This window comes from Camelus bactrianus, chromosome 7 (assembly GCF_048773025.1).
Source record: "Camelus bactrianus isolate YW-2024 breed Bactrian camel chromosome 7, ASM4877302v1, whole genome shotgun sequence".
Classification (NCBI taxonomy): domain Eukaryota; kingdom Metazoa; phylum Chordata; class Mammalia; order Artiodactyla; family Camelidae; genus Camelus; species Camelus bactrianus.
In genome coordinates this window covers 31,411,326-31,439,258 of record NC_133545.1, presented here as the reverse complement: position 1 = coordinate 31,439,258, position 27,933 = coordinate 31,411,326, and the positions used below count along the sequence as shown (strand labels likewise).

Here is a 27,933-nt window from a genome sequence, read left to right as displayed (position 1 = left end):
AAGAAAACAAAAACACTAATTCAAAAAGATATATGCATCCCCATGTTCACCGCAGCATTGTTTACAGTAGCCAAAATATGGAAATGACTTGTGTCCACCGATGGATGAATGGATAAAGAAATTGTGATAGAGATAAAGATAATATTCAACCCTAAAAAATAATGATATAGTGCCAATTGTGGCAATATTGACTCTAGAAGGTATTAGACTAAGTGAAGTAAGTCAGACAGAGAAAGACAAATAATGTGTGACTTTTTTATATGTGGAATCTGAAAAAAAAAAAGCTCATAGATACAGAGAATAGATTGGTGGTTGTAATGGAGTAGAGTGGTGGGGAGAAGTGGGTGAACTGGGTTGTTTGTTTGTTTTTAGGGTTTATTTTAGTTTAAATAAATTGAATAAAAATTAAAAACAAAAGCAATACAAGCAAACCCCCCCCAACTCTGATGATCCATAAATGCTGCTTAAAACCTGGCTGATGCAGGACAATGGCCATGCTAACCCTCTGCATCAGCAAATCCGTGTCCTTACCCCTTCCCGCCACAGTCCATGTCACCCACCTTCACATCACCTAATTTCAGACATTTCCAGTTGTCCATTTTCACACCACACTGTGGCCGAACTCCTTCCCAAGGTGCTGGGCTAGTCCCAACCACACCACACACACACACACACACACACACACACACACACACACACACCACACACACCACACACACACACACACACACACCACACACACCACACACACACACACACACACACACACACACACACACACACACACACGAACCGAGTCTGATGAGGCCCGAGAACAAACTTACTGAAAGAGAGACCTGGGATCCAGGCAGACCCTCACTCAGGCTATCTGTGAAACACAGTCCTAGTCACACGTGTCTGGGCTGCCCAGCCTGGAAGGTCAGCCTGTGAGGGGGGCAGGCCAAGGGATGCCAAGACCCTGGGGAAAAAGAAAGAAATGATGGGAGCTTGGACTAGGCTGGTTGGAGTGAGCGAAGTGATATGAAGTTTCACAAATTCTAGATGTGATTTTACTGATGAATTTAGATTTGGACTTGCTGTGGAAGGATGGGAGAAATAAAGAGAAATCAACAATGATTGCAACATTTAGGGTTTGTCCAAATTTATGAATTGAGAAAGAGGAACAGTTTTTTTTTCTATTTTTGCTTTATTTGGCTTTGATTTTTCTTTTTGTTCATTTGTTTGTTTTGGGTTAGGAGGGCTTGTTACTGAATTGGGGGCCGTTCAGATGATGTATTGCTAAATACCATTTGCTTGTTTGAGAGGCAAGCGGCGTGATCAAGGCAAATTGACATACAGGTTGCGTTCATGACAGGCATGGGAACTGGAGATGTAAATCTGTGTGTTGTCAAATGGTATTTAAGATCCTGAGTCAGAGTAACAGCACCTAATGAATGAGAGAAGAGAGAGATGGGCATAAAAGGGAAGGGAAGGGAAGACATCCGACATCTCTGGGCACTTAAACTACTTTGAGATTTGGAGGAGGTAGAAGCCATGCAACAGAGGTTGAGAAGTAACAAGCAGCCAGTGTGGAGAGAAAAGGAAAAGGTGGATGAGACTGGGAACCATGTTCGAAAGATGAGCAGAGGAAAAGAAGTTCACAACTCATTTTTGTCCACACCTCCTTCATACTTTATCAGAAGTGAGATTCATGTTGCTATGTCCTGTTCTAAACTTCCACATTTAGAGTATTCAGATGAGATCTGCTGAATGAGATGAACCAAGATCTTCAGCTCAGTGTCATTAAACTGCCCCAGTTATTGGTAGAGACAGAGGGTTTTCATTTTCCATCACTGATGTGTTGTTCTGTCTTTATAACTAAATTCCTAAAGGCCAATGTCTGTTCCATTCAATTAACCTCTGTATGGGTATGCCAGTTATCTGGTGTTTAAGGCTTGGTGGAGAAGCGCCGAGGAAATGGGCTGGCAGTGCATGGCAAATGGAAATAGGATGGCAAGAAGACAGGGACAGAGATGTTCAGACTTCAGTTCTGCCTCCGTGAAAGGGCTCATTTTGCATATTCATAACTTACAAGGTTGATTTTATGATTTTAAACTTTTCCTCAAGTTAAGACTTTTCATAGACAAATATGTAATCTTTTGAACCAAATGGATATAAAGGTAGAATAAAGGGCACTTTAGAAAATACATACTGACATTTCTCACTGTCTCTTGATACAAACTGGTTGTGTGCTGGTGCAATGAAAAAAGACACGAATCAAAGAAAGAGTCCGGCAACAGAAAGCTTTTGCATCAATGCGTATATGGGGGAAAAAAGGAATAAATTCAGTGGAGAACCAAAGACCAGCCAAATCTTTAGAGGAGAATTTATCAGAGAACTTGCCTTAGGACATGTATTGGAATGCAATAGAGGAGAAGTTAAAACTTCAGGGGTTGATAGCTAGACAGTTATGTTACAAAATAAAAATTTGTTCTTATAATGGTACATTAAATTCAGAATTCATTAGTAACTTTAAAGAAGAATATTCCACTGTGGTGTTTCCAACTAACTTTTGCTTACATTATTTTTCTCATGAAAGCCAACATATCCTTTTCTAGAAATCTGAGGTTATGTTTAATTGCTAAAATTTCACTGTGCTAATCATTGGCTTTGCATATATTGTGTTTTAAAATAATTATTCCTGTAACTAATTTTCAGCAATATGGCATAAAATACTTTCTGTCCCTACAAGAAAAACCTTTATAAGCAACAATAACAACAAAAAGGAAATGGTAAAGTGGTAGAAGAAATTCCGGTTTAAATGCCCAACTGTATTATATGGCTTTATTAATTAATCCACTGGAAATTGTTATACCTTAAGAGTTTGATTTTATTTGAGTATAATTTGGGTATTCTCTTCTTTTTCACTATAATTGGCCAGTGGCTTCATACTTGTTAGAAACCATGTTCTTCATGCCTGTTTGCAGGTTTTTCCAATTTGTGTTATTGCAAGACCTTTTCAAAGTGAACAGAAAGGCGCAGACCTTGATATGAGAGAAGTGTGTTTATGAATGCTTTCATTAACTAAGATGTACTAACAGGCTGTCCCCAACTTACTAATAAGTTTTGTTGCACATAACCGTTTCTGAGCCTGTCGTTCAGAAACAGGAATTCCTGTTCCCATAGAAACAGTGTTGTATATGATCCCACGCCAACCCTCAAAAGCTTATTTCACCATAACGTAACTAAAATAATACTAATAGAGCCTCCAGATCCTTTTGCTGAGTCCAGATCCCTGAGGCCCTCTGGGCCTGACAGTAAAGGGAGTGAGATGTAAGGGGCTTCACGTAACAATTCTCATAGAAGCACAGACAGAGGTTTCTCAAAGCATGAATGAGAGGAGGCCAAAGGCTTGCCCACTGGCTTTTGGTAGGGTTCCCGAGGGAGGGCGGAAGGGATGAGGAGTAGGATCTTGAAGAAGGGTTGTCTGCTGGGAACTGAATGGGAAGTAAGATAATCCGAATTATTTAAAAGTCCTAATTCTGTTTTTATGTGTACACCTTTAAAACTGGTGTGATACTAAGAAAAAATTTAAAAAAATTGAAATTCTTGGGGAAAAATTAATACTATAAAACAAAGCTGTGACCACAGAAAATTAGTTAACGCCTCTAGGCCTGCTTCCACAATACAGTATGAGGGGATTTAATACGGTATTTTCAGAGTCTTTTCTCCCAGTTGTAAAGTGATTTCTGCCATAGTTGTGTCACTAACAAGTAAAATGTGATGGGAATGGAACCAACGAATGGTCGGTGTTGTCTTCACCCTCCCCGTGAATTGTGGGAAGCTTTGTGGTATCACTATAGTGATTGATAATAATAGTAATAAACATGACTGTCGTTGCTGAGAGCATCAGAATGGGACCCAGCAGAGCAAATGCTCTCAGGCTTGGCTAATCATCAGAAGCACTTTTAAATAATGGACGTTCTTAGATCCCACCTCAAACCTAATTAAATCAGAATCTTTGCAAGTGGAGCCCAAGCCTTTCTCTTTATCTCATAGTTTTTCTGTGTGATTCTGATGACCATTTAGTCAGGGAACCATCAGAATAGACATCCTTAGTGAACTGAAATGAGAATTTAGCATGATTTACGGTTTTCGTAACAAAGTTTCTGGATAAAGGAGTCCTTGAAATTGGTTTGTTTTTCAGTATTTTTCACATTCTTTCTGAAGCCCTCTTTAAACATAAATCTGCAGAGTAAAACATTTTCTCTTAAAGGTAAATTTCAGCTAAAAAGTTCTAATTTTTAGAATCTGGCATAACAGTTTTCTTGTTTAAATGTTCATTGGGACTATTCAGTGTAAAATTGTCCTTTCTTACCGATTGTGAACAAAGGGCATACAGCAAATGGCAGACTCTTGCCTGATTTAAGGCAAAAGAGAGGCAAAAATTGCTAGGATTTATTTATATACCCAAAAATGTGAAATTGTGGCCACACATGAGTATAAATTTTATTTATACTGAGTATGTTTTAACTTGATTTAAAAAAAATCTCCAAGTAACTCATGGAAAAAACTACTGTTATATTTGTATGTCCGTACATGTTGTTTTTCCCTTTTCATACCAGCATATATAGAATTAGAAAATAAATTTAATTACGTATTTTAAAATATACTCATTTCAATCTTTAAGCAAGGGGTTGCTATTTCACACAGTATCTATAAATTAACTGTATTCATTAATATTCAATTAAATTTATGATATTTAAATATGTTCTTATTTTCCTTGTAGATAAAAAAAATTCATACATTTTCGTAGGTGGGAATTGATGGTCTAAGCAGAAATAGCACTTGAGATACAAATACCACGGTGTGAATAAGGACAGTTTTCCTTGACTTGCGTATAACAGTAGTGCCATTTTTGAGCCAAAGGATCTATTCAATTGCAAGGAATTGAAAATTTTCGTGGCCTTTATCACTTTGTTAGTTACTTGTTAGCATTCTTAAAATAAGTAGCCATAGAAATAAAAGAAGTGAAAAACATTCTACTGCTCTTCATCACTTTTTTCAGTCACTGTCACCTGTTCTGCTTAGTCCTCTGCTTCTGTTCTAGTCAGGGTTCTTCCCTGGTGGTTATCATCTTCCTCATCTTTGGGGCACCTTTTTATTTCACAGAATGGCATCTAGCCTGTGGACAGGTGTGCTCAAGGTGTTCTTTTTGTTACCCCTACATCACTTGTCTCATCTCTGTGTTTCCAAGGCACATTAAATAGGACATAGCTGAGACCTTTAAAAACAGTGCTTAAAAAAAAAAAAAAGAGCGAGAAAGTAGCACTACCGTAGAGGCTCAAATTGCGAAGGTCTAATTTGGCGTTGACAGGGTTCCCCCCCACTTTTTTTTGTTACAGCTATATCCATGGCCGTGGACTCACAGGGGAAGGTCCTGAGTGTGTATTTTGGATTTGTCCTCAAATTTCAGAATGCCTCATTTGTGTATACCAGTGTCTCAGCTGTTGCAGACTTTGTAATGAATTAGTATTGGACTCAGAAATTGAGTTTCTGCCAGAGGATTCTGGCAGTGAACATTCTCCTATAACAACAGGCGAGTGATAGCAGTAGAAATGCCAGGGGACTTCACAATAGCGTGTCTCAGGATTCAGTGTTATGGCTTAACTTCAACATAAAGATGATCAGAGCAAGAGCAGCTTATTGTTCCAGTCTGCTGCATGGTCTGTTAGGGGCCAGTATGTAAATGAAGATAATTACAAGAGAGTGCCAAAATGTGTCCTTCGTGAGAAAGTGTGCAGCTCTTAAATAGATGATTCTGCAATCATAAGAAGCCTTTGCAGGGGGCAACAAAAATCCCCCTTCTGTGAAAGGTTTAATATCTTTTGAGACATTGAGAGACGAGGGCCATTTTGAGCAAAGGCCAGTTGGGATTTCTCCAAGATTGCAAAGCATCTTCCCAGTGTGACCCTCAGAAGTAAAGTTTTAATTTCCAGTTTGAACTCTCCATCTTTCTATGTGCATTCTTTCATATGCTTCCTCTCTGATAACAAGCCAAAATGATTAATTTAAACAGGAGAAACAGTATATTGGAAGGCGTTTTTCTTAAAAATGTATCATTAAACAGCTTACTCCTTTGGGCAGAAGCTTTATGTATTAAAAAACGTTGGCCACTTTTGAAAGAAACTTCCACACATGCTCTGTTATAGGATAAGGTAGCTAGGTCCTTATCAATCCTGTGGGTTATTTGCTTTTTAAAAGCTTTTTCTCTTACCTTACAGAAAAAAAAGCTTCTAGAATGCAATATTACTTTTTCACATTTCAAAATATAATCTCCCTTCTTAATTATCAGCCACATGGAGTTCACCCCATGTGAAATTTATATGTTTCTTTTTTTTTTTTACCTTACACTATTTTCATGTTCCGTATTGTGGATAATTCATTTTAAAGGCAGAACTTGACCAGTGAAGTTTAGTAATATATGTATGTCTATAAATATATTATAAATATATTTATAATATTATATATTATTATAAAAATAATATAAAAAGACAAAAAGCAACATTCTCAGGTAACTGTTTACTTCTCAGTGATTAAATTGCAAACTCTGAGAGGACAGGCCTGTCTGTCCATATTTTTATCTCTAGTATCTGACAAAGAATAAGGACTGAATAAATATTAGTTGAATGAGTGAAATATCTGATACAACGACCCATCAATTCACTGATTTTAAGTGAAACTACCAAAAAATGTACATTTATTTAGATGTGGGGTATTTTTTTAAAACATCAGTCTAATAATGGAAGAAGAGCAAATTAAAATGAAGTATTTTTGTCTGCTAGTTTAAAAAAGACTGAAAAGGGGGGATAGTGCGCAGTATTGCTGAGATAGGGTGGATGATCTCATAGCACATTGGGGGAATTCCCAATGGGTACCACCATTCTGGGTGTCAGAAGTTAGTATCTGAGCATGATTTGACCCCAAAATTAAACTTTTGAGAGACAATTGCAATGCCGAGTTATGAGGAAGTTTATTGCAGTTTTTATTTAAAATTGCAAAAACTCGAAAATGTAAATATCAATCAAGAGAATTATTTTAAATGATTGTGAACTTTCTAAGAACTGGAAATAATGGTGTGCTTTGCCAAATTTGATTTTTTTTTTTAAATTCCAAACAAGTGTATCATCTTTGCCTAAGTAAGTTGTTCTTTCACATAGAGTACTTCTTTAGGTGTATGTGGATATTAGTAAATATTAAAAAGATTTTAGTAGAATTCTAATTTTGTAAGTAACTGAATCTGGAAGAGCATGAGAAGTACTTGCATTTTTATATTAGCAAATTCTTAAGCTGAATGACAAAAATACCCACGTGTGTAGACTCTTTTTCTAGACCTATGATTAAAAGGCAGATTAGAGAGTGTTTTCCTTTTCTACCTAAAGTCTCCCTAAAATAATTGAAGGACTCTTAACTGAAGGAAATGAAATAACACTTTTATGACAATCAATAGCAATTTTTTTGAATTTTGACTTTTAAAAAATGAAAGTGATAATGTGGAAAAGTCATGGATAAAAAATTTTCATATAACTTGATAAAGGAAAAGAAGTCTTATTTATGCTAATTTCGGTGTTATAGATCACAAGTCAATCCTCCAGAGTCATCCTGTGAAGGTTGGAAAAGGACTTACCATGTGCAAGGCACTGTGACTATTCCTGCAGGGAATGCGAGGTTTCCTCCCGTAGTGTGCACGTTACATCTCAAATATCTGGAGGCAGCGAAGCTCTTCATGTGTTTTGCATGGTTAGAAAGGTCTAAAGCAACATGCTTTTTAATTAAATATCTTTTGAGTGATTAGGAGCAAGCTATTGTACTGTGCATTCTTGGGAACATAAAGATTATTTAGAAACATGTCCATCCTTAAGAAGCTTATAGCACTAGATACTAAACGGTAATTGAATATCACCTCACAAGTGAGATTGTCCGGTGAGTTAGGTTTTTCAGTGGAAATGCTGCTTTTGCTAAAGCAAGGTGCAGCATATTGCTCCTTAGGTCTGGATTTTATGGAGATCTTCAACAAGTGGGCCACTGACCTAAGTTTGTTGAAGAAACTGTTTTTTTCTCTTAGCCTCCCTGTGGTAGTGGAAAAGTTAGAGAGTGAAAACAGGAGAAGGTAAGTCACCTTTAGGAACTTTATTTCCTATCAAGTCATTTTTCACAAGCAAGAGGGACCCTTCTGTCTCCTGGTTCTTGAACTGTTGATTTCTACCAAGGGGCAATATTTTTCTGAGTGCGTATTTGTACACTTTTTCTTTATACACATGATTTCTATAAAAGTCATTATAACAGACAATTAAACATAAGAAATGATTTTGAAACCAGAGATATACTGTCACTTCTTTGATCGAATTAAAGTTTCAAAACTCAGGGTGCTTGAGAAGAATTTTAGGGTAAAAGCCCAGAAAACCTCATGAAAATTATACAGATGTATAGTTATTGAAGTATTAAGGTGATGACTGTTGTCACCGTTAGCTTACATTTTATTTTATTCTAAAGAGCACGTGTGTGCACGTTACCGTGTTAATGACTCGTGCTATGGCTGAGGAGAATCTCACATAGACTTGGTAACGGTGGGACACAAAATGGAAGTACCTTCACAAAGCGGGTTCCTCTCTCAGGTGAATTTGCTCAAGACTTCTGGAATCTATCTTTGTGAGGTGGTTCCATAATGTATTACACAGACATATATGGGCTTCGTAACTTACACTGTGAGTAACATAGCCTAAAAACACACAATTCTAACTATTTTCTTAATATAAATCTATTCCTTCTTCCATTCATGCAGTCATTACTTTTTGAGTAATCTCAGTGCTTCGTCAGCAGCTGGTTGTCAATAATTAGCATTTCCTCTTTCTGATGAGATCTGTGTTTTACTCTTTAGATTGCCCTCCAAGACTAGTAACTGGGAAACTGGGAAGAAGGAATCTGCTGAGTTCATCACTGATACAAGGGATGAGGTCATAAAGAAGCTTGGAATGGTGTTGGGATTAGAACTTGGAATTTCTGAGGCCTCTTTGGCAACTCTGTGGTTTTGTTTGTAACACTCTAATTTTAGCTGTAGGAGCTTTCTTTTAGAGGATCTGACCCACTGAGTCTGCACCTGAACTATCAAGGCCTCTCTCTTCTCAAATGGTTTTCCTCTCGCCATCTCTTTCCTCCTCTGGGACTGGCCTGGTCAGCTTCTGGGTTAGTGTACACAGACTCTCTGCCTCAGGGCACTTTCCTTCAGATCTGCTGTAGACTTTCCTCCCCTTGGTACCAAGCAGGGTCATAATCTTTGCCTCAGGGTTCCTGGCTCCTGAACCCCATCCTTGCTGAGGGCAGGGTAAATAGACAAACCAGAGTTTTGCATTTTTATCATCCGTGTCTTTATTGCAGGAAGCTAAAATATGAACTCTAAAAGAAACTCTCCTCTGCTTTGCTTGGTCCAGCTATTTAGAAGACGTGTGCAAGTAACTTGTCCTTTGGGTGGTCCACCTCATTCTTTTGCGATACATTCCTGGTTACGTGAGCGTTCTTTCTCACAGGAAGGAAGCCCAAGCCCTCCACTCACTCCCCTAACTAACCTGTAAAATATAGTTAAGATGACTTCATTACTTAAAAGGATTTAAAAACATTTCCACCAATGAGATGAATAGTATTTACCTTTCAGTGAAAAACTTGGTGTAAAAAATCCTGGTATCTTGGCAACATTTTCTGAAATACTTACTTTCCAAGCTAGGGTTGCCAGATTCAGCACGTAAAAATACAAATAAATTCAAATGTAACCAGGCATCCTCTATTTTATCTGGCAATCTTACTTCTACATCCATGAGAACACAGTACGTATTGTTTCAGGCTTGTTTTGTCTTTGGAGGTGATAGAAGAGATTATTAAAACGTTTTGAGCTCTAAGATTGGTTTCTTGTCTGTAACCAACATCTTGAAGCAAGTGCTTAATAATTTCAAAGACATAGTCTTTTAAGGATAGTAAATTCTCTTTTATATATATAAGCTTATATGGCTAATTCTTCTCGTGAAAAATAAAGAAAAAGAAAAAGGATTTGAATGGGAGCTTGGAATTCTTTATGTTCTAGTTGGCATAACTGGCAACGCTGCTGGTGACTCAGAATTTATTTTGTTCTCTTTATGCCCCAAGTAGTTTTTTACTTATGTCTTTTACCGTGTTAAAGTCCCTTCAATGATATGCTCTTCATGGCTACCCCTTGCGTGAGCTTCAAAGTCGGCTGGAGAGTTGTTCGCATCTCCTATGCAGTTTCCAGGTTGCGTGAGAGAGGATGCGTGGACATACAACCCAGCTAATGGGAATGAGCTTCAGTTTACACATCTGTGGTCAAGGAGAGTGTTTGGAGGAGGAAGTGAGATAGCAAGTGCTAGGATTTGGAATTGTAGCTGGAATATATGAGCCCTTAATTAACATTTATTCTCCTTTTCTTCCTTTTTCTGTTTTTGCTGAGCCCCCATAGCCACTTTGTGTATTTCCTTTTAACGGCATGCCGCACGTTTCTGTGTTGCACTGTGGTTATGTTGAATATAGTTTTATCCATCCTACTGTACTAAAAGATCCTCGAGGGCAAGTGATCCGTATCACAGGCTGTCTGTGTATGCATGTCTTCATGCAGATATGGTTCTGTGGACCTGGAGGAGGAGAGGGGTGCAGCTCACCAGTCCATTCATAAAGTTAGAAACCCTTTCACTCAGTCTCAAAGAAGAAGACTTTGCAAAATGTCATAGAACATGAAGCTGTTAAGATATTCTTCCTATCCAGTGGGCCATTTTTCTACTTGAATAGCTTGCAGAGAATTAAATAAATATCGAGATAAAGGTTCGGGAATTATCGTATGCCAGGTCCACTAGTTAAAATGCACACATCTGGTTAGCAAAGCCACTATAAAGCTAAAAATCAGGAGTCAGTCCCAACTGACCAGGACTTACACATGGGAGAACTGATATCCTCTGGAGAAATTATATAATTTTAAAAAATCTTTACTTGAAATAATGCTGCTATATACATTAGCTTTTAAAATACTTTTGAATACATTTTCTTCTCCAATTCAGAAGTCACCTGTAGGCAAAGGTAAATACTAACTGCATTTAGTAAGACAAGAAAGTTAAGACTCAGTGTGAAGTTAAGTAGTCCAAATTTATTAACTAATAAAAGGCAGAAAGATATCTTCTGAAATCTGGTCAATGCCATTACATTATACTTTCTCTCCTAGTTGCAAATGGAAGCTTTTGAATCATCAGTTATGCCAATAGTAGCAGCGTCACAGATTTTTTTTTAATTTTGCTGTCTTTTAAAAACTAAAAATAACTCTTGGAATGCGTAATAACCATATATTGTAAATGATTCGTTCTCTTATACTTAAAATAATTGGAGGCACAAGGGCCTTTGGCCAGGTTCAAAGTTGGAAAAGACTGTGTAGTGATGATACCAAATTAGAGCAGTGGAAAAGAAGGCTGTTCTTATTTTCAGTTCTGGAAGCAACATGCCAGAAGACATCCATGTATCTACATGTCATCAATGTATGTGGAAACACATACTCTAACAGTGTTTTAAATATCCAGCTTTACTCCATCAGCCAGATTTCTCAGAACAATGATAGGAAAGCTTCCTCCCTTTTGTTTCTCCGGCAGTTCCAATCTTTCATTCTCAGAAGATAACACTTCCTCATTTTCTGAGTTGATTGGGACCTTCCAGTGTGAACTCATTCCTCTTTGTACCTCTGCAAAGAGATTAGCTCTCCTCCCTTTTCTTCAGCCTGTCTCAGAGGATGATGTGTTTCTTCTCCCCAGGAGACTGTCACCTGCTCCTGCTCCTTGATTTAGCCTCCATCCTTCTCCTCTAGTGACCTCCTCAGTTCTCTTATTTCCGTTACAACTTATGTTTCTCCACATTAGCTCATTATCAAGTTATCTTTATTTAAAAGAAACAGCAAACAAACAAAACCTCCCAAACTATAGTTCTCTTTCATTTTGGTCTTCACAAAACTTATCAAAAGAATTGTTTGCACTCATGGCCATAGTTTCCCCCTATTTGGTCCCCAATAACTCCCTGCAGTCTAACTTCTGCTTTAATACTTTTGGGGAACTGATATATGATAAGTCACATGCAAACTATCAGATCAACAAGAACTTTCATTCATCTTTAGCCTCTTTGAAGTTTTGGTGTTTGAGAACATCATTCACCTTCTCCCTTCACAATTCTTTTTTCTTTATTCCTTCCTCTTTTATTTTTTTCCATTCCCTTGAGATATAGTTGGTATCGCAGTTTTTTTAATTTAAATATTTAACAGCTTTAATGAGATATAATTTACATACTATAAAATGTATCCCTTTAAAATGTACAATTCAGTGGTTTTTAGTATTTTTACAGTTATGCAACCATCTCCACTATCTAACTCCAGAATATTTTCATCGTCCTAAAAAGAACCCCATAATCATTAGCAGTCAGTTCCCATTCTCCTCTCCTTCCAGCCCCTGGCTACCACTAATTTACTTTTTGTCTCTATGAATTTGCCGATTCGGGCATTTAATATAGACGAATCCTACAACTTTTGACTTCCTTCATTTAGCATAATGTTTTCAATGCTTATCCATGTTGTAGAAACCTTTTATGGTTGAACCCATTCCATTATATGGATAGACCACATTTTGTTTATTCATTCATCAGCTGATAGACATTTGAGTTATTTCCACCTTTTGGTTCTTATGAGTAAAACTGTTATATACAACTGTTTGTGTGGACATATGTTTTCATCTCCCAGGTATAGACCAAGTTGTAGAATTATTGGATCATATGGTAATTCTATATTCAGCATTTTCCAGAAGTCTTCTTGAGTTCTATTTCTATGATCTCCTTACCATTCATTGCCTTCCTTTCTCATTATGTCATCTTCTTTTCTAAACAAAATGTAGATGTTCCCCAAGTTTGGGACCTGACTCTTCCTCTCCTCATTCTCTTTACCAGCAATCTAATTCTCTCCCTTTGTCTTAACGACCTTCTGCCTCTTTGGGGAGTCTGTTGTCAGCCTGATCACTCTCACGTTAGAGCTCAGCATTGTTAGTAACTACTAAGGAAACCTCCTCTTGGTTATCCTGCCAGCAGGTAAGCAGCAGCGTCTTCTTTCCAAAACCCATGTCTCAAATTCTCATTTCTCCCTTTCCAGTAGTGGCATATCTCTTCTCCCATGACCCTTGACTTAAACTTCTGAAGTCGTCATTTACCCATTCCTAGCCTTTACCCTACACCCAGTTACTAGGTCCTGCCCTTTATACTTTGACAGTTCCTCTCAGTCCTTGTTTGCAACTGAAGTGATTCTTATTATCTCTTGTTTGGACAGTTGCACATACCTTTTAACTGGACTTTCTACCTTGTATCTTTCTTCACTCTCTTCATTATTTCCTATCTGTTCTTCACAACATGACCTGAAAATTGTCCTGGGCCAGGAGTATCCCATCACTTTCAGATTCAGCAACATTTGCCCTTATCTGCTAAATAATTATCAAGTTCTTTGCTATTTATTATTTAGTTATATTTATTAATTAGCTCCAACCAACCTTCCCAGGAGCTAATATCCCTAAATTAAGCTCATGCTCTGTTCCAAGATAAGTTATTTTCTGTTTACTATGTTTGAACCCACATTGTCTTTGCTTCTATTTGACGTAGTCACTTTCTGTCATGTGCAAAAGATGAACTATTTTTCATGTCGTTTCAGCCCAAATATTATATCACCATAAAAGTTTATCTGATCTCCCCAACTGAAAATAATATCCTCTACTTATGAACTCCTGAAATGTGTTTAAAAAAACATTTTATGGCCTTTTGACATTACAGTAGATGTTTCTTATTAGATAGTAAGCTCTTTGATGGTTAAAAAAAATAATGTCACATTATCCACCCCCCCACCTCTTCAGGCAGCAATAATTATTAGTCCTTTGCTTGGTACGTGAGACACACTTGCAAAAAAATGTTTTAATGATGAGTAATTTTTAATGTATTTTATTCTTACAAATATTTTCTAAATGCTACCTCTTTTGCAATCTTACTTTTAGATTTCAAAGGAAATCTGGAATACAGGTTTTGAATAATAGTTTACTTTCAGATGTTACACTATAATTTAGTAGCATATATCTTCAGTTAATCTCTAATATGCCAGTTGAAATTATAAAAATACAGCAGTAATGAGTCTTTAATGCATATCCAAGCAGATGATATTGGTCTCACAGTGAGAAAAAAACTGTTAATGTATGTGAGAGACACAAAGTAAATCCAAAGTATGTTTGGGAAAAATAACAAAACATTTTATAGCAGAAAGAGAAATAACCAAGAGAATACACATAAACTATTGTAGTTCCTGGAACGTGTACCATGAAGAAGAGATGTTGTGAAACTATTGATTTTAATCAGTTAATTCCAACTCATCTTTACCTTTCATAGTTGGGAATTTTTAAGTTGGACAGTATTCCTCAATATGTGAACAAGAAGTATATTTAGTATTGCTGTAGATTATGTAGTGTTCTTCATGTGCTTCATTAGTGATTCATTATTATTAGCAGCAGAATCCTGAAAGAAATAGAGCTGTGAATACCACACTGCTTGGTATTGTTGACTGCAGCCTGTGGAATGCCAGCCTAGAGGAAGGTAATGTGTTCATTCCATTAAACTGAGTGTGTCTTAGCCATGAGTTACCATTAACTCATAAGCTTATTTTATGCAAGGGTGTCTCAGCTCACCTGGGACCTTGGAGCCCTACTGGAAAATACTGAATATTGGGTTTGGACTGAACCTTAGGACGTTGTTACAACTTCTAAGGAAGACTTGCAGATCCATTCCATAACATAGTCTATACCTTGATTTTCTCTACTTTGAATCTACATCATGAATGCTACGCCAATATAGCCTGACATTTGATTGGTAAATGAGGTGCTTTACAATTAATTACTCACTCTTATTATAATACCATAAAATAAATGACCTTGGCTTCTCACTTTGGCCCCTGTAGTGGTCCACAATATAAACATAATGTATCCACACATTTATTCTTTAGCTTTATGTAAAAATATACTGTAAATCAAAAAAATATATATTTTTAAAAATATTTTCTAGTAATTAGTTTTTTTTCCCAACAAACAGTCTAATTATGTATCAGACATGATAAAATGAAAGGTCAATTGCTACAGATGCATAATTTCACTCTGATAGATTGCTGTTTGAAAATAGGTTATGACAATTAGATGATTAATTTTCTCCTATTAAATAGCATTATGAGACTTCAGATTACATTTATCAGTATATTCTCTTTAGTGGGAACTTAATTCGAGGAAACAGACTAGGAATTCATATCCTTTGTGGAAGGATCTGAATATACTTATTATCAACTATACTTGTGAAAGTGATTTAAAAATGAAATTCTGTTTGAAAACTTAAGCTAGATACTCAAAGTAACATGTTAAAAGACGTCATGTGTACAAGGTTAAAAATGTGAGTATGAGGAACAAAATTCTGGATATCCTGCTGGCCAATTTTTTTTTTTTTTCTGGTTCTGGTTATCTGCAAAGTGTACACCCCTTGTCAGTATAACTAGGGAGTGCCTGTGTAAACATTCTGGTTTCGCCTGTTCCACATAATCGTTTCTTGTATCGTATTTCTTCTGACCTCGCTATCTGAAACCAATTACAGGAGATCCATTTGGGCTGCATCTATTTTCATAAGAAGCCTGGGCAGCAGTGTTTTTCTCAGAGATGAATATCAACATCAAATATGCTTCTGAGTGCTTTGTTATTTATGTTTCAGAGAGATTTTGTAGCCTTCAGCTCTCAAGAATGTGTCACGCTGTGCTGTTTATACATTGAAGATATTAATGGGCGTAGATGTCATTTTTCATTTTAATGTCTCAAATGCAACAGGCTGATAGGTTAAGCATTCCTGTTTTTATGGGGAGAGATATGAATGATGTCTATTTTTCCCCAAAATATACATATGTTTACTTTGAAAAAAAGTTATTTATAAACCTTAGAGTACTCAACATTTTTGGATTCACTGGGTGTTTCGAATCTAATCTTGAACAACTTCACTTCTGGTGAAACTTTCCAGTGTTCTTCAAGAAAAAAAAAGGTATTGATCTGGCAGGATGCAAAGGTCTTTCACTCTTAAGTCTCATAATGACCCACTCACTGAAATGACTCTTTGTCTGTGAGGTTCATAACTAACGTAAAGTTATTCCTGACTTAAGAAGGGTGATATGCTAGGACTTTGCTTCACAAAATTTTTGTCTGAAATTACATAGTAACTATTAGGAATGATATTTGCAGTAAAAAAATTTATAGCAAAATACATTGAATTCTGGAAAACATGAACATTCCCACACCTCTGCAGCCTAACAAAAAATATACCTTTATTATAGAGATTTTTATCCCCTTTCAAAATATTTTAATTTAATCTAATTCCAATTTTTAAAGTGTCCTATCTTAATTTTCTTTAGCTCTAGTAACATTAGATAACTTCATTAAGCAAAGTACACCCTTAATTCAAAACAAATGTGTTTTTGGAAACTAGATATGATTTGGCCGTCTTAGAAATCTCTTTTTTGTTATTCATTTGCATCAGACTCAGTCATTATTAAAGGAAATTTTGTAAACATCTTCTGTCTTTTGCTCTAAATTAATTTTTTTTTCCAGAGGGGGATTATATAAATAACCTAAATGACTCACAGAACTTTATGAATAACCCTGGAATTTATCTTTTCTATTTACCAATTGAAGTGGGCAAGTGATTTTTAAGTTAATATTTTATGTATTTGACACCTAACATCTTATATTGATGGCAGTATTTTATCTCATAATCTTTCATCTGTTGAGTAGCTACAATAATAAATTGCAAAGATGAACTAAATGTCTCTGAGCAGTTGTTTGTTGAAATTCAATCCTAAAATGTTATCCAGAATACTGGAAATAAAAATGTCATGTGATGCCTGCAGTTAGAATGCAAACTGCCAAAGATTTCTGCTTATAAGTTTTAAATCATTCCTGATCTCTTGGAATTGTTTTTGTTCTTCCATCTCTTATGTTTACTACAGCAATCTCTACTGCTACTAAAGGAAAGTAGATACAGGCAAGTAGTTCTTTTTCGTAAGAGTTTGTATTGAAAGATAATTCCTTACTATTTCAAAGATAACTATAAATGAATGTGGAAACTAAGGTACTTTAAAAGTAGAAGCGTGTTTTAGCCAGCTATCTTGTGGTATTCCATTATTATTATTACTCTTTTAAAAACAGTACACCTTTATTCTAGTGATATTTTCATGAGCTGCAGTTCTAATACATCTAATTGTCTAATATCTTCCTATAGCCACTGGGTATTAATATTGCTCTGCATTACTCGTTCATGTTGAGTTGAATGAATACAGTGCAGTGGGGTGACGTAGATAGGGTCCTAGGCGTGAGAGACTAGAGTCTTAGCTTTTGACCAGACTCTGCTTCTGCTTTGTGACTTTAATCAAGTTATTGTAGTATTGGTTCTTCAGTTACCCGTCTACAAAACGTGAAAGCTAGGCTAAACAACTTCTGAGGTTTTGTCCAGCTCTAGAATTCTTCAGCTTATTAGTAATAACTGGTCAAATGATCAGAATTTTACAAGAGTTTAGACCTCCATTCAGGTACTGATAGAAGATGTAATGAAATCTAAGTCAAGGATGGTGGGAACACTCAGCCATAAAAACAATGTATATTCTGTGATAGTTCTGTTCAAACACAAGTTCAAAACATAAAAAGATGATATTGTGGTTTTCAGGTTCTGATAAAAGGATACGCTCTCTTTACAGGTGAAACATAATTCACTGTGGTGCCAGAGTTCTCCCTCACCTTACTCGTTGTTCTCCTTTACCAGAGTTGGACTCATTGTCATCTGATGGCTCCTTTGGTAGCCCAGGGACAGCATGGTGCCCTGGAATGCACTCTGGCCTGGAAGCCAGGAGACCTTCAACAGCACTTGATTACTCTAGGCCCTATGTTTGTCGTTTGCTAAAATGAAGGGGTCACGTTGGATAGTTTCTAACATCAATTTTAATCCTAATTATTCACAATTCCAGGATTCTGAACTATGTTCATTAGAAGCCTTTAAGAATAATACATGACTACAGAATTGCATGTAAACTGAATAAAGCTTTATACATACAAAACAAACTAATAAATTCAAAGGAAAATATTATATGAAAAAATTAGGCAAACTATGTGTAGATTTTAGCATCAAAGGAAAAAATAGTTGATTTTTTTTAATCTGAAATTTTCACATAGACACAGCCTAAGTCACACTATAGTAATTTACATTTAAAAAATATCATATGTAGTTATGTTGTAAGTCACAATTTAAAAAAAGAAAGCTGTATTATTTAGGATATCAAGTGAAATGTTTTCAACTGAGTTTTGGGATAATAAACTGTCTATGGAGTTTTTTTCTCCAGTCTTTATTTTCACACTGAACTTTATAATAAAATTCCTGGAGTTCACTGGAATGTGCCATCCTTAGAAACGTTTAGGCGGACTTGCAATTACTTGAAACATTCAAAAAGCAAAAGGAAGATTGTTGTGAATAAGTGTGTCTCCAAATGTAAAAAGTGTGCTTGACAAACTCTGCCAGCTCCTGCTATGGGAAGACGAATCAATGTTGTTAGGAGATGTGCGGGGGCATTCAGTTTGTTTACTTTGGTTTCTATGTCTGCCTGCCTTCTCAGAAAACTTGCTTGGAACCAGACTGTAGCAGCCCTCTCTCTGTCTTTTCATAATTGATCAGGGGATGACTGCCTTCCCTGAGGGTTAAGACGTGGCAACTTTTTCTGTTTGCTCAGCATCTCAATGCAGTAGTTCAAACATTGTTCACACCAGCTGGCAGTGTAATGCCATATGCACATCTTGTCAAAGCAACTGTTGTCATGGATACTAGAAACTCTCTTAAAAACCAGATCATTGATTCCAATCAAAATTGTACTTTTTATCAGCTTAGAATCTTAATTATTATAGAGGAATATTGATCTAAGATATTTTTCCCATCATGAAAAATTTACCTTGTATTCTAAAACAGTGAATAACAAAGTAGGGCAATGATTTCTTTTAGTTTTATGGGTCAAAAAATTTCATCATTAGTGTTCATTGAACTCAGTTGTTGAGAGAAACAATGAGTTTGTAGAGGCTCTTAAAAAGTTTTTTTAAATTACTTTACACTGGTGCCTTTAAAAGATCTCTATATATATTTTTATGGCACAGTTTTTATATGATGTTTATATAGTTCATTCACCAAACTGTCCCTCCTCCAGTAAATGAAATGCTTACATTGATTTTTTTATGTTAAGTTTTATTTTCCTGAGTGGGAAAGAAAACATAAAAATAAATGAAAACATCTTCTATTTTGATTGGTATTCTGTCACACATCGAAACAAACCTGATTGGTTGAGTGGTAATTTCTTTGTTCTCTGATTTTGCTAAGAATGCAAATGAAAACCACTCAATTTTATTTGGCATTAAAACTGCACTTTATTTTGTCAAAGGAGAGGTTTCCCCTTGAATTGTAAGTACAAAAAAAGTATTTTTAATCTTTAGTGAAAATCCTTATTAATTCACTTTCAAGATAATCTGATGTTGATTTGTCAAATTTAATTACAGCTTCCGGTAACACTTGAAGTCTACTGCTTTTGCTTCAAAATTGTAATATGAAAATGCAAATTGAGTGATAATTTAAAAGGGAGTGGGCATTTTAGTTGAACACTCAAAAGACAAGTTCCTTGTGGAAATGAGGTTATTGATGCAGTTTATGATTTTTGTCTATTTAAGCACTTTAAACAAATTAACTTTATTTTCTGCAGGATTAAATGCATCTCTGTTATTTTAAGTAAAGTTGTATGTATGTGTTATGTGAAATTTTTTTCACATAGAAGAAAAAGAATATTTAATGATTCTCTGTAGAAATGAGGCAGGGGGAGGATTCTCAGACATTGAAGCCTATTACTGTTAACCAAGGAATAACTGAAAATAGTTTACCTTCCAACAGAATATTTAGATATTGTTCCCTTTTCACTTCCAGGCGCTCCAAGCAGCAAGACAACTTCTCTTACAGCAGCAAACAAGTGGATTGAAATCTCCTAAGAGCAGTGATAAACAGAGGCCACTGCAGGTTAGTAAAGCACTCCTATCCAGAGGTCTTACTATAAAAAATGTTCATAATGGTAACAGATGTGCAGACTCAGTTGTATTCGTACAGAAAATTTTTACATTTGCGTATGTAAGTGATTTTAATTCAAAAAGAAAACTCATTTATCTTCTCGAAAGAGGGAAAAATAATATTCTGTAAGCATAGATTGCAAAAGTGTACAAGGTCACTTATTGGAAAAATTATGCAGGAACAACATTTGGTATACATAGGCCTAAAGAGTTTTGTGTAAAACTCCCTTGTGGGGTTTTAGTGGAATTTTATTCATAAACAGGTTAAAATGTGAAGTTTCTTCCTTTAAAGCAAAACGATAGTAAATGGTAGAGAAGGAAACAAAGCAGTCTGAGACAACTCTTTTGCAGTTGTATCCAAGTGACAAATGCAGAAAACCTCCCAGGTTGCAAAAAAAAACTGTTTGAGTTTGCCAAGGAGTTACTGCTGTTGCTACAGTTATAAAAACACATTCTGGAGTTTGTTGTCCTTACTCACTGTGTTTGTCCTGTGAAACCGATAGTATGTATGTCTTTCAAAGTAATTTTTTGTGTTACTATAGCCGTTGTTTTATATAGCCTTAACCAAAACATATAGGACATTAATGAGAAGAAACATTTTTAGAGTGTACTTTTAACATGTTTGAAAGGTAGAATCTGGAGTTGCATAAAACATTCAAAATGTTTATCAGTTCTGTTGAAAGATAAGCAGTCCTTTTGGAATCATGTTTTATATACATGTCTAATAAGTAAGCTTAATTTTAAAAAAAAGTAAACATCTTTCTTATTGCTTTATTTTAGCAAAACAATCTTGAAAAAAATTTTTTATGGCCTAGCTGTTTTCATTTCCAGGTGTACTCTCAGATGTTAGTAACTAAGTCTCACATGATGGCCCTACTGACAGTTTGTGTAACAGAGAATTATTGGCTACTGCTCTACACAATCCAGAAGCTACTTATTACCTAGAAACCAGATTAAATATATGGTCCCTAGGACAATTTGAGATGAGAATGTATTCTGGGGAACAAACCCATTTGTGAGAGGTGGATGTGGAGAAGGGAGTCTTGGGGACAGGGGTTAAGAGGTACAGGTGTTTACCATGATTTCAAGTGAAAGCTACATTGAATCAGCCTAAGTTTAAGATTCATTTTAATTTTTTTTTTCCCTCTTAAAATAAATTTCACATTCTTTTGCTTAACTAGTCAGTAATTCTGTAGTGACAAACTTTCCTCACTGTCATATCCCTTCTCGAGTAATAACAGTGATTGGAGCATTTCTGTTGAGTTATCTGATTCCATGAGAGCCTCTCCACACATTTACATGACAGAGAAAAATTTACATAGAAGTCACAGAAGATAGCAAATGAAATGTATATTATCACTATGGCTTCAGACTGGGAATCTTGCTTTCTTGTTGGTATGGCAAAGGAGGTTTAGATGCTGGCAGCATAAGCCAGAGGTAAGAGTTTATTGTTTCAAATATCTGAAAAAACACTGTACATTGTCCTAATTCTGTTTTTATCATGTCTCTTGATAAAACAGATGACATGGTTTCTTCCTCTCCAAAGCTAAGTCCAGTAGAAGTTTCTTTATTGCTGGTTACCAGGGTGGCTCTGCAAAGAATGGCTGGGCTTTAGTTTTTCTGCTTTCTTTTTTTGTTGTTGTTTGTAAGGCAAAATGTGATACTTGGTTTAACTAAAATATAACATAATTCTTCCTGGAAAACACACACATATAATGTGGACATATTAATGACTCTAAAATAAGAAAATATGGCTCCTGTGCCAAATGTTATATAAATAAAATTTTGAGTAGAACTTGATTTTGTTGTTTTATCACCAAAGGATAAGTAGAAGCATTAGAAATACCTTTTAACAATTTCAGTTGCTAACCATTACTGCAAACAACCATTGTGTCACTTATATTTAATGTTTTGTGATTCATATGCTTATGAATATACATCCAGTATACAGACTGTGAAACTGTAGCATTTTATTATTATTTTGTAATTTTAATGGGAGCTCATGCCAAAATGTCCTAGGAATGACAAGTTGGTTTTTGTGAATAAGTTAGAAATAATGAATGAAGACTTACTTGTTCACCAAAATATATACCAAAATGAATATGATGTGAGTCTACAGTTTTAGTGTTTCATAGTCCTTGATAAGGTTAGCAACAGGAAACATGCTGGGATTGTATTAAAAATCTAATAAAAAACCTAATAACATTTTATACTGGCTTACACATGTTGTCAAAGGGGGATATTGGGTAATGCTTATCTTTGCATCTGCAAATACTGTTTAACATGAGTTGCGCTATTTGCCACTTATGTTAAAGAAAAGGTAGAATATTTTCATTTAAAATTGTAACCATTTGATATGAAAGTAACACTTTAAAACTTGTATGATTCTCTCACAGCCTAGTTCTTTATACTTACCTATGAGTTTAACCAACCTTTCAAAATAGAGTTGGTGTAGATTATCTTTTAGAATTAAAAAAGATAATTGAAAATGTTTCAGAATCTGTACTTGCAAGGCAAGGTACTTGGTGTTAATAATAGATCATGGTGGCTTGTACTTTATCAGGCATAACCTATTTTTAGAAGACGAAAAGAGATATGAGGTTTTCACTTTAAAGTACAGTTTCGATGGGGAACTATTTTATAACATTTGAAAGAAAGTACAGATTTTAAAAAATCTGTTTTAATGGCTCAAGTCACAAGAACAATACTCGGTTGCTTTGTTACATTCAACTGAATTTCTTTTAAATGTTTGAAAGTGGTGGCCAGATTTGAAGTGTGACATGGTAGAGAGATTATTTCTAGTAGACTCGTATTCATCTACTATTAGTTTTTCATTTACATTTTTTCATTAGGATTTTGTGCTGCAGATAGAATAGGTATTAGCATATCTAATGCAAAATGGAAAGAAAAAAATCACATCTGACAAGCTTGAGCACTGATTGTAATAGTGATTTCACTTCGTGTATAGATATCTGAATATATGTATTTGAAACATGTTTACATATTCTGTTCATTACATGAAACACCAATTGAATAGGTCCAATCAGTAGGTACATTGATTAAGGACATATTGATGAATAATATAGAGATTGTGATGCAAATGAGGGCTGATATTAATCTAAGCATTACCAGATGTTTCTTCTTTACATATTTACTATGTATCCCTGAAAAACATTACCTAATAACAGCTGAGGACAGCCTCTCATTTTAATTTGTTTTATTTATCTGTATTTACTTTTAGCACTTCCTATGCTTGATGTACCCATAGTGTTCTGTAATGAGAAAAGTTAGCCAAACAAAGAGAATATGTAATGCTTTAAATTTCATGAAACTGATTTCCAGATTATTAAAAAGAGTAAATTCATACACATCTGTGCACACACACACATTTACGTATACATACATGCACACTTCCATAATCTGTAACTTAAAATTTTTTTAAAAAATTGTGAACTACATTATCAATTTTCTAGCCTATGACAAATCTACTTAATTTAGTTTAGGTATGAAAATTGGTCGCATTATTGTTCTTGTTACATTTACAGCCATGAGACAGACTTGTGGTTCTTCAAGAGCTGTGCAGAGCAGAGACGTAAATTTAAGGTAAATGCTATTGCTTTGCTATCTTAGATGAATATTAGTATATAGCATTGTAATCCCTTCCTTCGTTGTAGGTTAATATCTTATATAAGGTTCTCTTTTCCAATAAGTAATTTAATTTAAAAATAATAATTCTGTGTTAAATAGTTCAAGAATGGAATAGTAAAAAGCAAAAGTGAATTAAACCTAGGGGTCTTAGTCTGACTCTGCCACAAACTAGTTATACAAGTTTAAGGATGTCACTCAACATCTTTAAAATAAAGACATCAGGCTACTTGATGAACAAAATATAATATTCTGTGGTTAAAAATTTATTCCACTTTTTTTTTAACTAAGTGATAGGCATCTTAATTTTTCAGGAATATCTTGTCAGATATTAGCTTATGAGTTAAGGATTATGTTTTTTTATTTATTTATTTTCAGTTATAAAGCACTTTATTAACATACCATAGCCAAAAATAATGCTTTGGAATCAGATCACATATGTATGAAAACCATGGTGCAAGTATGTTGGAAAGATCTGAAGCCACCTTTGCCCTCCATTGCTAGGAGTCTGAGCAGGGTAATTTGATCTCTTAAAACCTGTTCCTTATCACTAAAATGGGTATAAGGATACCCATCTTGTGAGATTGCTGTGAAGACCAAAAATAATATTGTATAAAGTAACTAGCGTAAATCCTTGCACTTATAATGAATTAATTGAAAAGTTCTATGACAATCAGCTCCAGGAAATTTGTATTTAAACCAAGTTTATGATACATATTCTATAATAAAGTTTCTTTTATTTGGTAATAATTGTTACGATTCACTATTCACTATGCTGTGAAGTGTGCCTAGTTTATAAGAGAGCAAAGGGAGTGTTCTAGGTACTACTAGAGTCTGACCCCCTGCTGTCGGCCCCCCACCTCATGTATATGTCACACAGGCCACACCTAAACTTATATGTTGTTGTGTCTTCCCTACTAGACTGTGAGCTCTGTGACAGCAGGGATCATGAGGGTCCTGCTCATCTCCAGGGCCTGACACAATGCCTAGTGAATAACAGAGCTCAATAAATACCTGATGAAATAACGAATGAGGAGATTGTGCTGAGTGGAGAGTGGGAGGAGGTTGGAGGGGGAAAAAAAAACCTTTGTTCATTCAGGGAAAACTGAGAACTACAATGTGTAAATATCCTCAAGGACTTAAGGATTTGGTTGAGGAAGGTAGTAAGACCTGCACACAAATGTCAGGCCACAGTGGATGTGCTGTAGGAATCAGAAAGGCAGAAATGCTGTAAGTCTTTTATTTTATTGAAGTATAGTTGACTTCCAGTATCATAATGGTTTCAGGTGTGCAACATAGTAATTTGGTATTTTTACAGATTACACACCATACAAAGTTATTATAAAATATTGACTATATGCTCTGTGCTGTGTATTACATCCTCGTGGCTTACTTATTTTATAACTGGTAGTTTGTAAATCTTATTTCCCCTTCATGTTTTGCCCCTCATTCCACCCCTCCCCACTCTGGTAACCACGAGTTTGTTCTCTGTATCTGTGAGTCTGTTTCTGTTCTGTTATATTTATTTGTTTTTTAGATTCCACATGTAAGTGAAAACATACAGTACTTGTCTTTCTCTGACTTATTTCACTAAGCATAATACCCTCCAAGTCCATCCATGTTGTCACAGATGGCAGATTTCATTCCTTTTATGGCTGAGATACATATATATATATATATAGTGGTGTATATATGTGTGTGGGTATATACGTGTGTGTATGTATATGTGTGTGTATGTGTGTGTATAGAACTTCCATGGAAGTGGAGGAGATTTCTGAAAAAGATAATCTACAAATATATATACGTTACATCTTCTTTATGCATGCATCTGGTGATGGACACTTAGGTTGTTTCCATAGCTTGGCGATTGTAAGTAATGCAGCTATGAACATTCAGGTGCATATATCCTTTTGATTTCATATTTTCATTTTTTTTTTGGATAAATACCCAGTGATGGAATTACTGGATCATATGGTAGTTCTATTTTTAATTTTTTTTGAGAACACTCCATACTGTTTTCCATAGTGGCTGCACCAATTTACATCCCCACTGGCAGTGTGTGAGGGTTACCTTTTCTCCACATCCTTGCCAGAACTTGTTATTTCATCTCGTTTTGATGATAGCCATTCTAACAAGTTAAGATATCTCATTGTGGTTTTGATTTGCATTTCCCTGATAATTAGTGATGTTGAAGCTATAAGCATTTTAAAAAGAAAATTATTAACCCAGGCTCAAGTTGTCAGGGAAGGCTTTGTGGAGAGGTGGCATCTATGTTAGACGCAAAGAAGGGGAATTTGGTAGAGAAAGTAAAGGACAATTTTTGATGGAGAAATTTTCAAAAGACGGAGAGACAGGAAATTGTGAGGTCTGGTTAGATAAGAGAGTAAGTAATTTGTTTTGACCAGCATAGAGATGTCACACTAGAAGAATAATGAATGAATTGGAGAGCTGGAAATATACATCACCAATTGTATGGAGCCTGAAATGTCAAGTTAACAAGTCTGTACTTTATGGTTTAGGTAGCAGAGGTTGTTAAAGGTTTTGGATAAGGAAGTGATATGATCAAAGCAATGTTTTGTAATGATCTAGTCAACAGTGGTACATCTGGAGGATGCTTTGGGGGAGGGGGAGTTATGAGAGATCTGGAAAAAGATAATCTTTAGAAAATTTCTTAGGCTGGCATATCATGAACTGAGCTTTAGAAATGTTGAGTTTAGGGTGATAGCAAGAAAGTAAATGAAAATAACAAGCTTTTAGAAAATTAGAGTTTGACAGAGAGGTCAGAGCTAGAGACAAATATTTGTGAAATCATCCAGAAGTGATAGATGAATCCATGGAAGTGGAAGGGATTTCTGAAAAAGATAATCTACAAAGAGGAGCTCACTAACATCCACAGGTTTTAAAGCAAGAAGAAAAAGAAGCAGAAGAAAGTAAAGAGGGGAAAGGAAGAATCAAATTAGCATTTGCTGTATTGCAAAGGGTCAAGGAAAAGGAGAGCTTTTAGAACATGGAGCTTGACAGCCACATCAAACAGTGACCATGAGGATAAGCATTTCCACACATGCAGTCTTGATCATTTCTAATCCCCCTCTTTGTTGATCATTTGCCAGTAACAATTAAGATCTGCAATACTAAGGTGATGAACAGAAAATAGAGAATTAATAAATGCACTTTTGCTTCTCTGATTGCTGTGTCTCCCATCATGTAAGTTAATACACATTTCATACATAATACTGAGTTCCCATAAATTAAATCTGGGAGAAAACTGCTTGGTAGAAGGTCAGATTTTCTCTTTTCTTCGCTACCCAAGCACTTGCCTCTTTCTGTAATCCATTAGGATTTTAAGTATATCTTCCCTTGACTTCTCTACCTTAACTGAAGTAAGAGGAAGAAAGAAATAGAACATTAATATTGTTAAGGGAGCTCTCCTTAGGATTTAAGACTTAGGCTGTGAATTTTACCTTAAGGTGTTTGGAGGTGTTGTACAAGCTAAATTGAATGACAAAGTGAAGAACTGTGTCAGTACATGATTAAAGACAAAAAGTGAAATTATGTTGAAATTCACTTACATTTAAGATTCATTGTGTTTCCTCTGTGGATTCTCTTCATATGTCATCCTGCATTTTACGTTTCTGCTTGGTTTTCTTGAATATTTTCTGCTACTTCACCTTTTCCACTGTAGTTATTTTTTGTTCCTTTATCATTTATTCTTTTCTCTCATCATGTCACCTTATCCATTTTACTTAATCTCTATCCCTTCAGTCCTGTATTAAGAAAACAGTAACTTTAAATGCCTGTAATTATTGAATTCTATCTTGAACCTAAGAGATATTCCAGCATATAATTTTGCTAACAAAATAGTAAAGCTGTGTGACTTCATGAAATCCAGTATCCAGTGTTTTAGTTCTTATCTTGCCCCAAGAATAGTTTCTTGTATGCCTTTTTTAAGTTGTAATTTTCGTATGAAAGCAGCTTTACTCTTGAATATCTCAGCTACTTAAGAGAACCTGGAACCCCTGAAACATTTCATTTAGTGCTAGGA

The 27,933-nt window shown here is 35.4% G+C and overlaps 1 protein-coding gene across 13 annotated transcripts in view; it reads left to right on the top strand.

Moving 5' to 3' along the window:
• The window catches only part of FOXP2 (forkhead box P2), a 1,129,496-nt gene that overhangs the window by 961,277 nt on the left and 140,286 nt on the right, over positions 1-27,933 (top strand). For 12 of the 13 annotated variants that reach the window (XM_074367186.1, XM_074367190.1, XM_074367187.1 and 9 more), the window contains one exon: positions 20,110-20,199. In XM_074367186.1, coding sequence (XP_074223287.1) covers positions 20,110-20,199 — 90 coding nt within the window. Of the gene's footprint in view, positions 1-20,109; positions 20,200-23,791; positions 23,850-27,933 lie in introns of all 13 variants that reach the window. The other variant, XM_074367195.1, reaches the window with a different exon arrangement.